This window comes from Coptis chinensis, unplaced genomic scaffold (assembly GCF_015680905.1).
Source record: "Coptis chinensis isolate HL-2020 unplaced genomic scaffold, ASM1568090v1 utg2290_pilon_pilon, whole genome shotgun sequence".
Classification (NCBI taxonomy): domain Eukaryota; kingdom Viridiplantae; phylum Streptophyta; class Magnoliopsida; order Ranunculales; family Ranunculaceae; genus Coptis; species Coptis chinensis.
This window is the reverse complement of record NW_028238124.1, coordinates 70,240-84,342: the sequence shown is the minus strand read 5'-3', so window position 1 is coordinate 84,342 and position 14,103 is coordinate 70,240. Positions and strand designations below refer to the sequence as shown.

The following is a 14,103-nucleotide window of genomic DNA, read 5'->3' as shown; positions in this document are numbered from 1 at the left end:
ATGTTCTTAACATCAAATGAACTGCTTATAAATGTGGTACGTACTATTCCTTTGGTGCCAAACATTTCTGTTTCACATCCTGCTAGCACAACCTATAATATTTCAAAAGGGGATATTACAAAAATGTCATCCAGCTCCATTCTAAAGAAACAACCAGCAAAAATGACGGAAATGTGGATGGAACATTTCATCAAATATATTTTCCTCATATTTTTAATGGATAAATCCCAAAATGCATCAATAATGACATAAACAATGGTAAAATTCTTCACAAAAATTTACTTCACAAAAATGTAACTTTTACAATTGCTATTAACTAAAATCATCTTTCACAAAAACACAGTTCTAAAAAAAAAAGTCGAAAATTTGGCCATCCTTCAATGGGATTTTTCCATAGAACAGAAACAAATTGGTCAATGGATGATTTTCGAATTCGACAATCCTAGTTTTTTTTTAATCTTCGACAAAGAGAGCCTCAAATCTAATCTTCATCTCCTCCAATAGAGCGATCTCGGTCCAATAAAAATAAAACGTGAATGAAAAAGATTGAGAGAGAGAGAACTAATGCTATCTAAACCGAACAAACATTTGAGAGAGAGAAGTTGAGTGAGGGAGAACAATGCGACTCCGTTTCTCTTTGGTGGAGAAAAAAAGAGAGAGAAGAAGAAGCTACGTGAATGAGGAATATGAAAATGTTTTTCGTTTGAGAAAAGAAATTGTCAATTTTGCCCTTTTTTAAATTATTTGTTTGGTTATTAGAAGCACATCTGGACATTAGATTTTGTTTGATCTAACGGTTGGCTGGGTATGTCAAGATAGTATGTTAGTATAGTATGTCGACGTAGCCGGTCCGATATATATATAACTATATTTGCATAGTCATTGGAGCGATAAAAACTTAAATTTACATAGTAACTTTTGGGATTGAAATTTTCTCCTGACACCTGACATAATATATGTAAATGTATTTTTATATAGTCATATATATGTAAAACTATATTTATATAGTCATTGGAGCTATGAAAACTTAAATTTACATAGTAACTTTTGGAATTAGAATTTTTTCGACACTTGACAAAATATATGTAAATGTATTTTTACATAGTCATATATATGTAAAACTATATTTACATAGTCACTGGAGCTACACCTGACATAATATATGTAAATGTATTTTTATATAGTCATATATATGTAAAACTATATTTATATAGTCATTGGAGCTATGAAAACTTAAATTTACATAGTAACTTTTGGAATTAGAATTTTTTCGACACTTGACAAAATATATGTAAATGTATTTTTACATAGTCATATATATGTAAAACTGTATTTACATAGTCACTGGAGCTATGAAAACTTATATTTACATAGTAACTTGATCTATGCAAATTTAAATTTACACAGTAACTTGATCTATGAAAAATTAAATTTTCATAGAGAAAACAGGTCGATCATAACTTATGCAAAATTATTTGAAATGAACAACAGCCCAAAAAGATTTCATTTTTGAATTGAAAAAAACTTGACTTTCATATTCAAAATATTCAAAGAGATTTCATCTTTGAATTGAAAAAGTAGACAATTCTCAGATCCGGTTTTGAGTGGAAGAAACAAATTTCCAAATCTTGATATTGTTTCTTAAATCTAATTTGTTTGGTTGGAGAACAACAAATTTCAAGAGAAATTAATTGAGAGAAAGAAAAGAAGAATTTCGTATTTGAAAAAAAATGAAAGAATGAGAGAAAGTGAGAAAAGAAGAATTTCGATTGTTTTGTCATCTTATCTTCTATGTTAATTTGGTTTTTCAGGATATCTAGGGTTTACAAGAAGAGAGGATGCGGCGAGAAGAAGGAGAAAAGATAAATTTGAGATTTAGGGTTTTATGTGTGGGGGATATTTTAGTCAGTTTGGATATTTTAGAAAATAAGGGGGTTTTTATGGGTTAGTATGTAATGAGGGGGTTTTTATGCCGGGTATGTATCAACTAGAGAGATTAAACCCAAAATCAGTATAAAATAGTATGCTGTGATTGTGCATCATGTCGGGGTTACTTCGAGCATATATCAAATTCAAAATTTACAAATATAAATATAAAGTCTTGTTATGTCTTACAATATCCTCCCAATAATTATAATTTAGAAAATAAAATATTAAAACAATTAATAGAAAACTATCTATTATAAAAGAAACTCGGTAAACATCTAGAATTAGAAGACTTTTACAGACTTTATTGTTTATTCGTTTTGAAATTCGGTAATTTGTCAATTTGAAGACTTTTTAAGTTTTGAAATAGGAGACTTTTGTGACCAAACTTGTAAGAAGTTATTTTACCTTTTATCTTCGGCGTAGGTGCTGGCGTGTTGCCGAAGTCTAAATCTAGAAACTAAATATAATCGCAGCGAGTGAAGGTAGAAAATTGTGATTGTTGGTCACGATTCCTCAAAGACAGTTTTTATCCACACTACATTGCCATTTCACAGCTTTCATATTCGAAGGGAAGGCAATTGAAATCAAAACTAGAAATAACAATAGTCGTTAAATCTTCTAAAGTTGCATAAATTTCACTACAGTGTGGATGAGTTCCATCTTCTACGCAGAACACATTAACCGTGTTATCTACTTCAATCCAACTATGCGCAGGGTCTTTCTTTACTTTCATGCCTCTCAATCTCTTCCTCACTTTCAATACCTCCTCCCACTTACCAACTCCTGCATAAATATTAGACAGAATGACCTGTGAAGATATTTGCTTGGGATCCAAAGCAAACATCCTCTCAGCAACTGTTTTGCCAACTTCTATGTTCATCCTAGACCAGCATGCGCTAAGCAGAGCTCCCCAAACAACCCAATCCGCCTCAATGGGCATCTTATTAATGAAATTTAAAGCTTCTTGTAGATATCCTGACCGACCAAGAAGATCAACCACACATGCATAGTGCTCTAAGGTTGGCACTACCCTGTAATAGCCCATTGAGTAGAAAAACTTCATTCCTTCCATGATAAGACCTGCACGACTGCAAGCTAATAGGATCCCAACAAAAGTAACAGCATTTGGATATACACCCTGCTCTGACATCTTCTTAAATAGTAATATTGCTTCAGTGCCCAGGCTGTGATGAGCATAACCATTAATCAGAGATGTCCATGCAGCCACATTTGGTGAAGAGATGTTTACAAATGAGGTTTTAGCATCGCTTATACTGCCACATTTTGCATACATATCTACAAGGGATGTTCCAACATACACATTAGATTCAAATGAAGATTTAATCACATGTCCATGAAGTAACTTTCCTTGTGGAAGTGATCCAATGCATGAACAAGCATGAAATAGAGTAGAAAATGTTGACCTACTCCTCGCTACCGGTAACCTTTGCATTGCCACATACAACTTGATTGCCTCTTCGGGTTGATCACTTAGAGTGTAACCAGATATCATTGAATTCCATGTTACAGTATTTCTATCCCCTTTTGTTTGTTCAAAAAGTTCTAAAGCTTCGTCAAGAGCCCCATTCCTACAATAAACAGTGATCATGGAGTTCAAAGTAACAATCGTTCTTTTCAGGGCATTTTCCTAAACAACCTTTTTGAATCTTGACTCGACCACTCATTGCATATCCTTTAATCATAAGATTATAAGACACTGAATTTTTTTCAACCAATACATTAAAAATCATCTCCGCCTCTTCAATCCTACCCATCGATATAAGCCCCCCAATTATCGAATTTGAAGCATTTAAACACGGATACCTCAATCCCTCATAAACTTTCTTTGCATCTTCAACGGCATCACAACTTGAGTACAAGGCAATAAGTGCACCACCAATAGATTGATCAAATTCAAATCCAAAGATAATACAAAGCCCATGAACAATCTTCCCTTCTTTCAAAATCCCCAACTCTCCAATAGACCTTAAAACACTATCAAATGTAAACTCGTTCGGATTTGTTTCTCCACTCACTCTCATCAACTTAAATATCTCCAAAGCCTTCTCATATTCATCTCCCGCTTCTCGAATATCCAGAAATCAATGTAGTCCACGAAATAACATCGCGATGGCATTTTCATAAAACATCCATTGCCTCTTTCATTAAATTTCTATTAACATATCCTACAAGCATTATACTCCATAACAACTCATTCCTCTCACACAACCCATCAAACACTCTCCTCGCTTCGGCAATTTCCCCACAATTCGAATAAAAACTCAATAAAGAACTACCTACAAACTCAAAATACTCCAACCCAGATTTCAAAACAAGAGAATGCATCTGTTTTCCACAACTCAAAGACTTTAACCTCGCGCAAACGCTAAAACTAGAAGAAGAAAAAAGTGGTCTCATTAAGCTTCATATCACTACGATGCATAATTGAAACTATACTAAGAGCTTCTTCGAACTCACCAAACTTCTTATAACCAGAAATCATAGTGTTATAAGACACCAAAGTTCTTTCACCCATTACATCGAATATCTTTCGAGCAATACTCAATTCGCCTTGTCGTGCATGCTCAGTGATTGAGCTATTTAAAGACTTTAGATATGAAAAAGGGATGTTGGGATTCGCTTGAAACGTTGAAAAGGACATGTGTTTCTTCTTTCTTTGATGTTTCCATTTTTTAAGAAGAGAAGAAGAGTTTCTAAGCATTGAGAGAAAAGAGAGGGAAACAGGGGGGGCAAGTGAAGGTTTTCAAGTTCGAGCTAGTTTTTGAACTTATAAGAGACCGTTTTAAGTGTAACGGCCCAAATCCTGAAACCCAATTGGGTAAGCCCAAATATTCTGGGCTTGGGCTGGGCTCTTCACTAAATTGAAATCCAACACCAAAAGTACGACCGTTACCTTCACTGAAAATGATGTGTTTGTCGGAAAACAAATTTGCAGTTTCTTTGAGGACCATGGTAAGACTAATAAAAAGGAGTTTATTAAACTACAGATTTATTTGTTTGAACTTTGAAGTAAAAATAACACTGAAACAAAAAGCTCAAGTATACTGAACATTAACATCTACAGAAGATAACAAGTTGTGAATTGGACTCGTGGAAGGGTAGAATAAACACTCGGTATAAATTTCTTCAGTATGATTGTATCCTTTCTGTCTTGAACTTGTTGGAACAGAAGAAATCTTACTGCATATGTCTTGTTGACCTCCCCTATTAACAAGTCACACAGTTTCTTAACGCAAATACACAACTCTCAAGGCTTTGACGGTGAAGGAGATGTTGGGGTTTGAAATCTGGATACTGCAACACGTAAGCAAAAATAATTAATGTAATCGAAACCAATGCAAAGTAGGATGCAATAAGAACTATGAAGTTTGGTAAACCATGCAGACTACTGAAGAGCAGGAGTTACGTAAGGGTATGGAGAAAGTGTGCCAGAATGTGCTGCTTTAACTTCAGTTTTAGGCACTGAATTAATCTGAGGTGGCTCAGCAGCTGCCTTGACTTCTGGCTCTGTTTTCAACTCTTCAGATTTCAATACAGTAGTGCTGGGTGGATCACCTATTAATCCCTCTGCTGTCTTCTCAACTGTTGGTGATAGAAGAGCCTTGCCAATTTGCTAAGTTCCAAATGACATACGAGCACAGAAATATGGAAACCGTTAGCAATAACACAATCGTCCCATCAGAGTAATTGAACATAATGTACGAATGTTTTTTATTCATAGCTATTGGACGATCAGCAATTTCCATATTTGTGCCAAACAAAAATTTTGATTTTGTAGTTACACTACCTATTATAGTGGCAAATCCAAAATTGGTGCAGCACAATAATATCAACATTGTAGAGTTTTCCATTCAGTAAGTCCACATGTTTGCCTAAAAATGTTCTCTCACCTTAACGATTTAAGAGGTTTATTGGTTTTCGTCCAACAAGGCGCAAACTTCTTATTGTTTATGTTTTGTTTTGTTTTTTTTTGTTTTTGTTCTGTTTGTGGCAGTGAATGAGGTTACTGCAACACCTTCCCTTTAGCCTGTGCTTTTCAAAGATGTGAGAAACCCCCCTCAAAAGCAAACAAGCAAAACGGTTCAAGTTTTCGCCTTACTTTAAGTGGATTATTGCCGAGTACATATGCAACAGTTCAGCAGATATCATACTTCTGAATTGTCATATAAGATAAGATATGCATATATGATATATGGAGCTTTTAATATGATAGAATGAGATACCTTTATCTCACCAACAAGCTCTTTGGGAGCAACCTTAGTGGTCAAGAACTCGTCTAATTGCTGCAGGGTAGCCTTCCGATCCTGTCAGTGGAAGCCAATAGAAGTAAGCATTGGTAAGTAAGAATGAAGAACTAGAATCAGTAGATAATGTTTGCAACAGTGCTTGGAAGGACCTAGTGTTCATGCCATAGAAACACGGAAATGAGTAATTCACTTATAATCAACAGAAATGAATATGGTACAGTTCATTATTCAGTTATTCTTGGTCCCGTTAAATATTTTTTTGACATTTGAAACCAATTTGAATAGAATAAACTTGTATTTTAATTCCAATGTTCTTGTCTTGTCTGGAAAAATCTTATATCTTTGCATATCCATCCAACTGATTGAACAGTTTGTATTGAATAACTTGCATTTCATATCAAGTTATTATAAATGAGAGACAGAAAGTGAGGATATCAGGGACTAACTTCTGCATATAGAAACTTCTTCCCAACAAGCTGGATGAGTACGGCTGATCCCACAAGCTGAAGTATTGTCTCAACCTGGGGATTTTTTTTTCCAAGTCATCATATACAGGTTCGTTCTTAAAGAAACAAATATCGTTATCCTTGAATCATTAAAAGAAGATGCTCATATCCCAACCTCTGTAAATGCTAATAGACTTAAGCCACTAGCTGCTACTAGACCCAGTGCAACCGGCAATGCAGCTGAACCCTCCTACAAAAGTCTATCTTCGTGAGACATAGAAAGACAGTCTATTAACTCAAGTTTTCGAGGAACATTAAGGCTCACTGTATTGAAATCATTTTTTTTAAGTACATAAGCTTGCATTTCAAAATACCAATGCATATAAAGTAGTTAGGGAATAATCGTTGGAGCCCCCCCGCCAGGCCGCCATACAATATTAACACAATCAGCTGCTTTGTCCTATACAATGGAAATTGTCGATTGTAGATTATATAACAGCGGTGTTCACCTTGTATTGGTGTATTTTTTTTCTTCAGGAAATTCTTCATCTACTGTAAAGATGCCAGCAACTTATATTATTTAAAAGCTCTACAACCAATGATACTGGTTATAATATGGGTATACTGCAGTAATGGTGTTGCAGACTTGCAGGAAAAGAAGAGAATAGGATGCAATCCATTAGACAGATATTTGATTCTGTAACCTCTCATTCACTTTTCGATTGGAAGCTAACTTGATGAAGAATCTCCAGGTGGACTAGAAATTATTGAAAAACCATGATATATAAATTTGTTGTGAAGAACCTTATTCCCTTGGGGAAAGCTAATAAAGACAAACTAATAATCTTTAATTCCGCTCTTGTTGTAAAAGTTGACTTGTTAAACATTAACTAGATATTCATGATTTCCATTGCCATATTCTAGTTTGCACAATAGTAATGTAGGTGTATCCTTGTCACTGTCTACGACACGTGTACATATTTGCTTAACATTTTTAAGCATAATGTAGGTATTATCTAATGTACCCTGCAAAGATCTAAAAGTTACTACGTGAATAAAAAACTAGGATACATACTCCAAGTGCATCACCGAACGTGTCAGCCAAATTATCAAAATCAAGACCTAGCGTTCTTTTTGGAGGTATCCAAGGAAGCCCACTATTCTGCAACACTAAACACACTTTTCAAGTTCCAAAACTAGATATATCAAGTAATAAGTTTATCAATACATAAAGAGAAAACATAAAGAAAATGAATGCGAAAGAATTAGACCATCCATCCTCGCTTTCCTTCCGCACCATCTTTGATTGCATAAGCGGCTTTGAAACCATTTGCAGTCACCAACTCAGCAACCAGTTCAGAGTTCCCATCAAACCTGGTTTCCATTATGGCATTAATATAGTGAACTCTTAGCTGCTACATGCCTACAACCAATTGCAAATCTATAATTTTGTGCACCAATGTGAACCAAGTAATATGTAATCGTCCAAAACAAATCAGGATCCAGAAAACCTTATAAGTAGATTAATTGAAGTTCTGGGCTCCCCTGTCTCATACAAACACGCTTCTAATTTTCTCCTTATTTAATTGAAGATCATTTCAATGGCGCTCTGCATAATTGATGTATACATTCAAAACCAAATCAATTTGCACATAGTGTAGAATCCCATCCTAGTCAGCACTTTGGATGGATAATGTCCCAAGAAGGATATGTAAAATGTGATAATGAAAGACCTGCGAGCTTTGCAATTGTCAACAATAAAATTGTAGTGGCGAACTTTGGATGGATAATGTGCCAAGAAGGACTATGTTTGGCTATGGAGTCATCTACTATATAGGATGATATCTCATTCTATCTATTTATACATACACTTACATCTATCTATTTATACATACACTTACATCATACGGTAAAAGAAAATTCTAAAAGTGTTCACCATTATATTGGTTCAGCCGTTCAGAAGCTTACTTGTCTAAAATGAACAATGTGGTGTTTTCAGGTTCCTTGAACTTCAAAGCTTCTTCTTCAAGAATCCAGGCGTGTCTTCGCCTTTGTAAACGACTGACACCGCCTTCTTCTTCAACCCTCGAATATCAGGACTACCAACTTCCTTAAAGTCCACTGATGATCTTATATCCAGTAACTGTGCATCAGCATCTTCACCTATTTTCTCATAAGCTTTTTTCGCAGACTCAACACCCCACGGTTTCTTAAAAATTTGAGACAGAACTAATGGTACAGCTAAAATAGTTACACCTCCAATGATAACAGCAGGATTCTCTTTTCCAAAACTAATAACACTATCTACAACTCCACCAACATCAATATTAGAACTGCTTTCAGTTGATGAACTGCTTACGGATTGTTGTAAAACTTCTTCATATGTAAGAGCTTTTGCAAGACCAGCACTAATAACAGAAGACAGAAAAACTAGACCTCCATTAATTCTCCTTTGTACCACTTCTGAAAAGTTTTTTGGGGTGGCATTAAAAGTGGTAGATTTTGTGAACTTAAGTTGGGAAGTTGAAGCAAGAGATGGTAGCTTTCTGGGTTCTGTTCTTCTTTCAGAAAGAACTGAAACTGGTGTAAAGCTTGCTGCATTGAGAGCCTCCATGCAGCAGTTCAAAGATCACAATATGGTAACTTGGGTACTTTAGAATATAGACAAGAAAGCTCTAATTTCCATGAGAGTTGAAAAGATGTTGTTTTGGTTTTCAAGGATAGAGAAGGAGATGAAAGGCTTAGCTTCAGAGAGGGGATACTTTGGGTGATGGTTGGAGCTGAGGTGGATCTTAAGATGGATATGAAACCAATGAGAGAGGGACATGTGGACTAAGACTTTGGTTTTGATGGTAGTTGTTCATCGATCTTTTGCATGATTTTGTGGTGGAGAAACATCAGAATTTGGAAGAAACTTTTGGAAGCATCTAGAAAGGATAATATCTGGAATTCTGGATATTGTGAAATTACAAATTCCGACAAATTTCACAATATCTGCCGTTTTTTCAGAGACTGCCATCAAATATCTATTTGTACAAATGTCAGTAGGATGACTTTCCAGAAACCGTAGCAGACTAATGCGTTATACCGTTAAGTAGTATTGCAGTTGGTTAAAAAAGGAGACCGGTGTGTTGCAAGAGAGTGCGACAGCCAAGTCCTACACATTGAATTTGCCTTTATCTGTTTTACATAATTTTTGGCCATCGTACTATACTTTTTGGCGTCAGGTGCGGACTCCTTAATTTCTAGCATTATTTGAGTTTCAGCATCCGCTAAGAGTGCCTGAAGGAATTGACTTCACAAGTGAATGAGCAACAAGTGTATCCTTGTTTAGAAATCCCAGGGTGGCGGACATAGTGGTATGATCAGCGAGGAGGCTAGGGTCTCGTTGGAGGTGGTTGTTGTGTGGTGATCGCGCTTCTGGTCAGAGGCATCCTTTATCTGCTTCAAGAAACTCAGGATTTTCTGAAGTTGGGAGGTCCTAAGATGCGGAGGGGAGGAGAAACATCTGATTCTTCAAGAGGGAGAAGATCCTACAACTCCTTGGTGCTGTAAGCTATCACCTTATCGAGATGGAGCTGTGTGAGAGAATTGTTTGACAACAGCAGACGCAACAGTTTGTGGACATCTTGGAGCAAGCACGAGCGTTCAGAACCATCAACAGATGACGACTCACTGGTGGATGACTCTAAACCAAGAGAACCAATGGCAACAGAACTGTCTACGGGTACCCACATATCAGTTCTGTAGATCTAGGATTGGAGCGCCAATCACCACGACAAACTCTAAACAATGTGGAAGGCCTCATGTGGAGGCAACATGTTGAGAGTACGCTGCAGAAGTAGAAAATGTGAGGCTGCATTGGCAGCAAGCCCACAATTCAAACAGCTGAAATACATTCTTAGAATCCTCAGGCTGAGACACAGCTTGTGAAAGAACCTTGGTTGCTAGTGAATCATTTCTGAAGTGATCCATAAGATGTGCACGTCTTAGGGCGAATGAAAACAGGGGGCCACATTCCAGGAGTGACTTTGAAGAAGACACGTTCCTGGGCGGTTGTCGCGTTGCTCTCGAGAGGAAACAGCAAAGACCTCATCTGGCAGGGAGGATAGGTTTTGTTTTTTCCACCTTGGTGTTGGCTCTGGGTCCCTCCTCTATGTTATAGTCTTCTACATCCTAGGTTTCGCTGTTCCTTCATCAAGCTTATGTTTTTCATGTAAGCGATTCTGGTGACAGTTCTTGCTTTGCATCAATCTCCCTCCCTGTGTGGATTTCTTTTTTTGTACGGCTGGCTGAGGGGATGAAAAACCCCTACCATTTTATTAAATAAATGAAAATGAACTTACAAAGTATAAGAAAATAGAAAAGAGATAAAGAAAAACATAAAAAAAATCAATAATCTAAGGGGCCTGCTTGATAACGATATTTTCCCACTGGCAAATGGGATTTTCCCAACTTAAACACAGATTTGTTGCTGGTTGTTTCCAAATATGAGTCTGGGAAAAAGAAAACAAATTTGCCGGCAAAACACTCACTTGACCTTCTTTTAGTAGGAAAAATTTATCCATGTAGGAGCTGGATAAATTTTGCCAGAGGAAAATGCTTGCGCCGATCAATCCTAGTATGTGACAAACCCATTTGCTTCTCTCCCTCTCAATTTCAATTTGGTTGACTGCGATTTATGGTCCAGATTTGAGAATTTTTTCATCTCTTTCTTCGTTCTTCATCACTCACCTTCTTTTCCTCACAGTCAAAGAGGTAAACTTTTTTTCGATTTTTTCCATCTTTCATTTTCTTTATTTATTTTAATGAATTGAGTTAATTTAGTTGATAATTATTATGTTTTGAGACTTGAGTTTCTTTAATTTGATTGTTTTGTGTAGTTAATTGAAATGGGCATTTGATTGTTGTTTGATTGTTTGGTTAGTTAGATGATTGTTTGAGTGGTAATGATCATTTTGTTAATTTGGGGCTCGAATAGATTTGATTCGAGATTGTTGTGTTTGAGAAGAAAATGTATATTTTATTTCTTTCTTCAATGAAAGCTAAAGATTATTTTCCTAGTAGGAATGTTCCTGGCAAATTTTTAAGTGGGAAATTATTTGCCCACTATATATTTGGCCCAGGAGGAATTTTTATCAAACAAGCCCTAAAGGCTAAAGCATAAAAGCTAAAGATAAAGACTACCGAGAAGACGACTGTTCTTTTGAGACGGCCTCTTGGCCATCTTAGCATCATACTGAGCCCTCTTTCACACAGAAGGGTGGAATTTGAGTCAAGTAGCTCGGGCTCGGCTTAAACTTGGCTCGTTTAAGCTCGATTTCAAGTTCGATTCGTTTAACTAAATGAGCCAAATTTGAGCCCATATTATAGCTAAGCAATAAACAAATAGGGTGAAACTTCGGCTCAATAAACTCAAATACCATCTCACGATTAAAAAAAATAGCCGAAGCTACTCGGGCTTGATTTCGAAATTTCGGCTCGTTTAAGCTTAGCTCAGGATCGTTCATATAATATATGAGCTAAGCTTGAGCCTATATTAAAATTTGTTTAAATAAACGAGCTGAGCCGAGATTAGTGAAACTCGGCTCGATTAGCTCGAATTCCACCCCTATTCACACACCTAATGCATCTGGTTGAGCTCAATATTGGAAGAAAAGAATAACTTCATATGCTGATCCATGAATGAGGTGCAAAATGAAAAAAGTATTGGAAAAAAGGTATTAAATACCTTAACTGAATAGAAGGGTAAGCATCACTGTCTTCGCAATAAGGACTATCATTTCATTGCAAGTAGTGTACCACCTGTCCAACGTACTATTCTGGAGAATAAGCTATTACTTATAATATTTGAATTTCTATGGCAGAACAGCAGGTGATGGATCCAACTGTAGTTTCCAAACTACTAGAGACTCCACCCCAAGTATCTGCTTCTGTGGCAACAACATCAGCTGTCGTTCCATCAGTAGAGAAGAAAAGGAAAGAAACAAAGAAGAAAGAAGGGAAGAAAAGGAAGACATACAAAAGAAAGAGACCAAAAAGAAAGAAGACTTGCATGATGACAAGTTAAAAAAGAGCAAAAACAAAAAGAATGAGACGAAGAAGAAGAAGGAAAAGGGCGAGAGTTCCAGTAGCAGCAGCAGTGAAAGTAACAGCAGTGAAAGTGACGAACATATACAAGACAACAAAAAGGTAAAGCACCAGTACACCACTACTGTTACGGTCTAGTTTAAGTCTAATGGGCTTCATAGGTTCGGAGGAATGAATGGGCTGTTAGGACGGTCTAGTTTGAATGGGCTTCATAGGTCCGGAGGAATGAAATGAATAGGCCGTTAGGACGAAGTCCAAAGAGGAGTACACAGAAACCATAGAGCGGAGGATATCGTATAATTAGATAGGTGGTGGATAGATAGGCCATGTAGTAGAGGACACGTGAGAGGAGCAAGAGAGATGGATGAAAGCAAGATCAAGAGTTAGACGTAGAGAGCGGAGGACCGAGTATAAGAGAGAAGAGAAAACCTAATAGAAAGGGAGGTGGGATTAGAGAGAGGGAACTGATAACAGAGAGGAAGAAAAATTAGGTCATAACAGCTACACCTTAATCAAGTAGGCACTAGTTTAGATTAATTTTCTCTACCGTGGAGTCTTGAAGACCCCAAATTTTGCCCTCCTAAGGATAACTTTTTCCTATGAACGTGTCAAAAACAAAGGGGAGAAATAAAAAGTACCAAAAAGCAGTACACCAAGCACCTTTTATTATAGAAATAAAGCTTCCAATATTTTTTGTGTGAAAAAGAATTCAAAATTACCTTCTTGAAAATTTCCAAAATGACCTTCATGTGATATATTTCTTTTCTACATACAGGCAAAGACAGCAGAGACTTGGATTTGGTGGGGAATTTTGGGAGGTTTGTTGTTGGTAATAGGGGGAGCTCTGAAGATAGTTAAAGCATCCAAGATAGAACAGGTGGATGGCAAGGGACAAGAGAAACAATCTCACAAAATAGAAACCCAAGTTCCAATAGAGTACTATAAGAGCATGGGAAATAAATGAAAGGCCATGAAAACGTTCCTATTGAACCCTGTTCAGACAAGGAATATTCTTAGTAACAATTGTTCATATCAGGTGTCCATACCTCTATTTTTTTTGCAAACAAACATGTGTTTGACTGAAGAGGTCAGTATAATAAGTTGTAATAAAACTCAAAAATATTTTAAAGTACCATGTTTGTGTATACCAGCAATGAAGATAGTTAAAGCATCCAAGGTAGAACAGGTGGATGGCAAGGGACAAGAGAAACAATCTCACAAAATAGAAACCCAAGTTCCAATAGAGTACTATAAGAGCATGGGAAATAAATGAAGGCCATGAAAACGTTCCTATTGAACCCTGTTCAGACAAGGAGTATTCTTAGTAACAATTGTTCATATCAGGTGTCCATAACTCTATTTTTTTGCAA

General features: G+C 36.4%; 2 protein-coding genes and 1 pseudogene across 3 annotated transcripts; 1 reads left to right on the top strand and 2 right to left on the bottom strand.

Moving 5' to 3' along the window:
* Window positions 1-2,412: 2,412 nt before the first annotated feature.
* On the bottom strand, window positions 2,413-4,802 carry LOC147473578 (pentatricopeptide repeat-containing protein At3g53360, mitochondrial-like; annotated as a pseudogene). Its single transcript, XR_015210388.1, has one exon. The product of XR_015210388.1 is annotated as a pentatricopeptide repeat-containing protein At3g53360, mitochondrial-like (transcript).
* Window positions 4,803-4,922: 120 nt separating this feature from the next.
* Window positions 4,923-9,545, bottom strand: LOC147473577 (rhodanese-like domain-containing protein 4, chloroplastic). Its single transcript, XM_086587281.1, is given in 10 exon segments — window positions 4,923-5,229; window positions 5,232-5,244; window positions 5,357-5,563; window positions 6,174-6,254; window positions 6,644-6,718; window positions 6,819-6,893; window positions 7,719-7,805; window positions 7,915-8,017; window positions 8,612-8,663; window positions 8,666-9,545. Coding segments are annotated over 10 exon segments (1,317 nt in total). The 5' UTR covers window positions 9,258-9,545; the 3' UTR covers window positions 4,923-5,197.
* An 890-nt stretch (window positions 9,546-10,435) lies between these two features.
* Window positions 10,436-13,878, top strand: LOC147473576 (uncharacterized). The gene is made up of 4 exons (XM_086587262.1): window positions 10,436-10,572; window positions 10,681-10,859; window positions 12,516-12,835; window positions 13,509-13,878. The coding sequence occupies exons 1-4, from the start codon at window positions 10,436-10,438 to the stop codon at window positions 13,695-13,697; spliced, it is 825 nt and encodes a 274-aa protein (XP_086443388.1). The 3' UTR covers window positions 13,698-13,878.
* The last annotated feature ends 225 nt before the right edge of the window (window positions 13,879-14,103 follow it).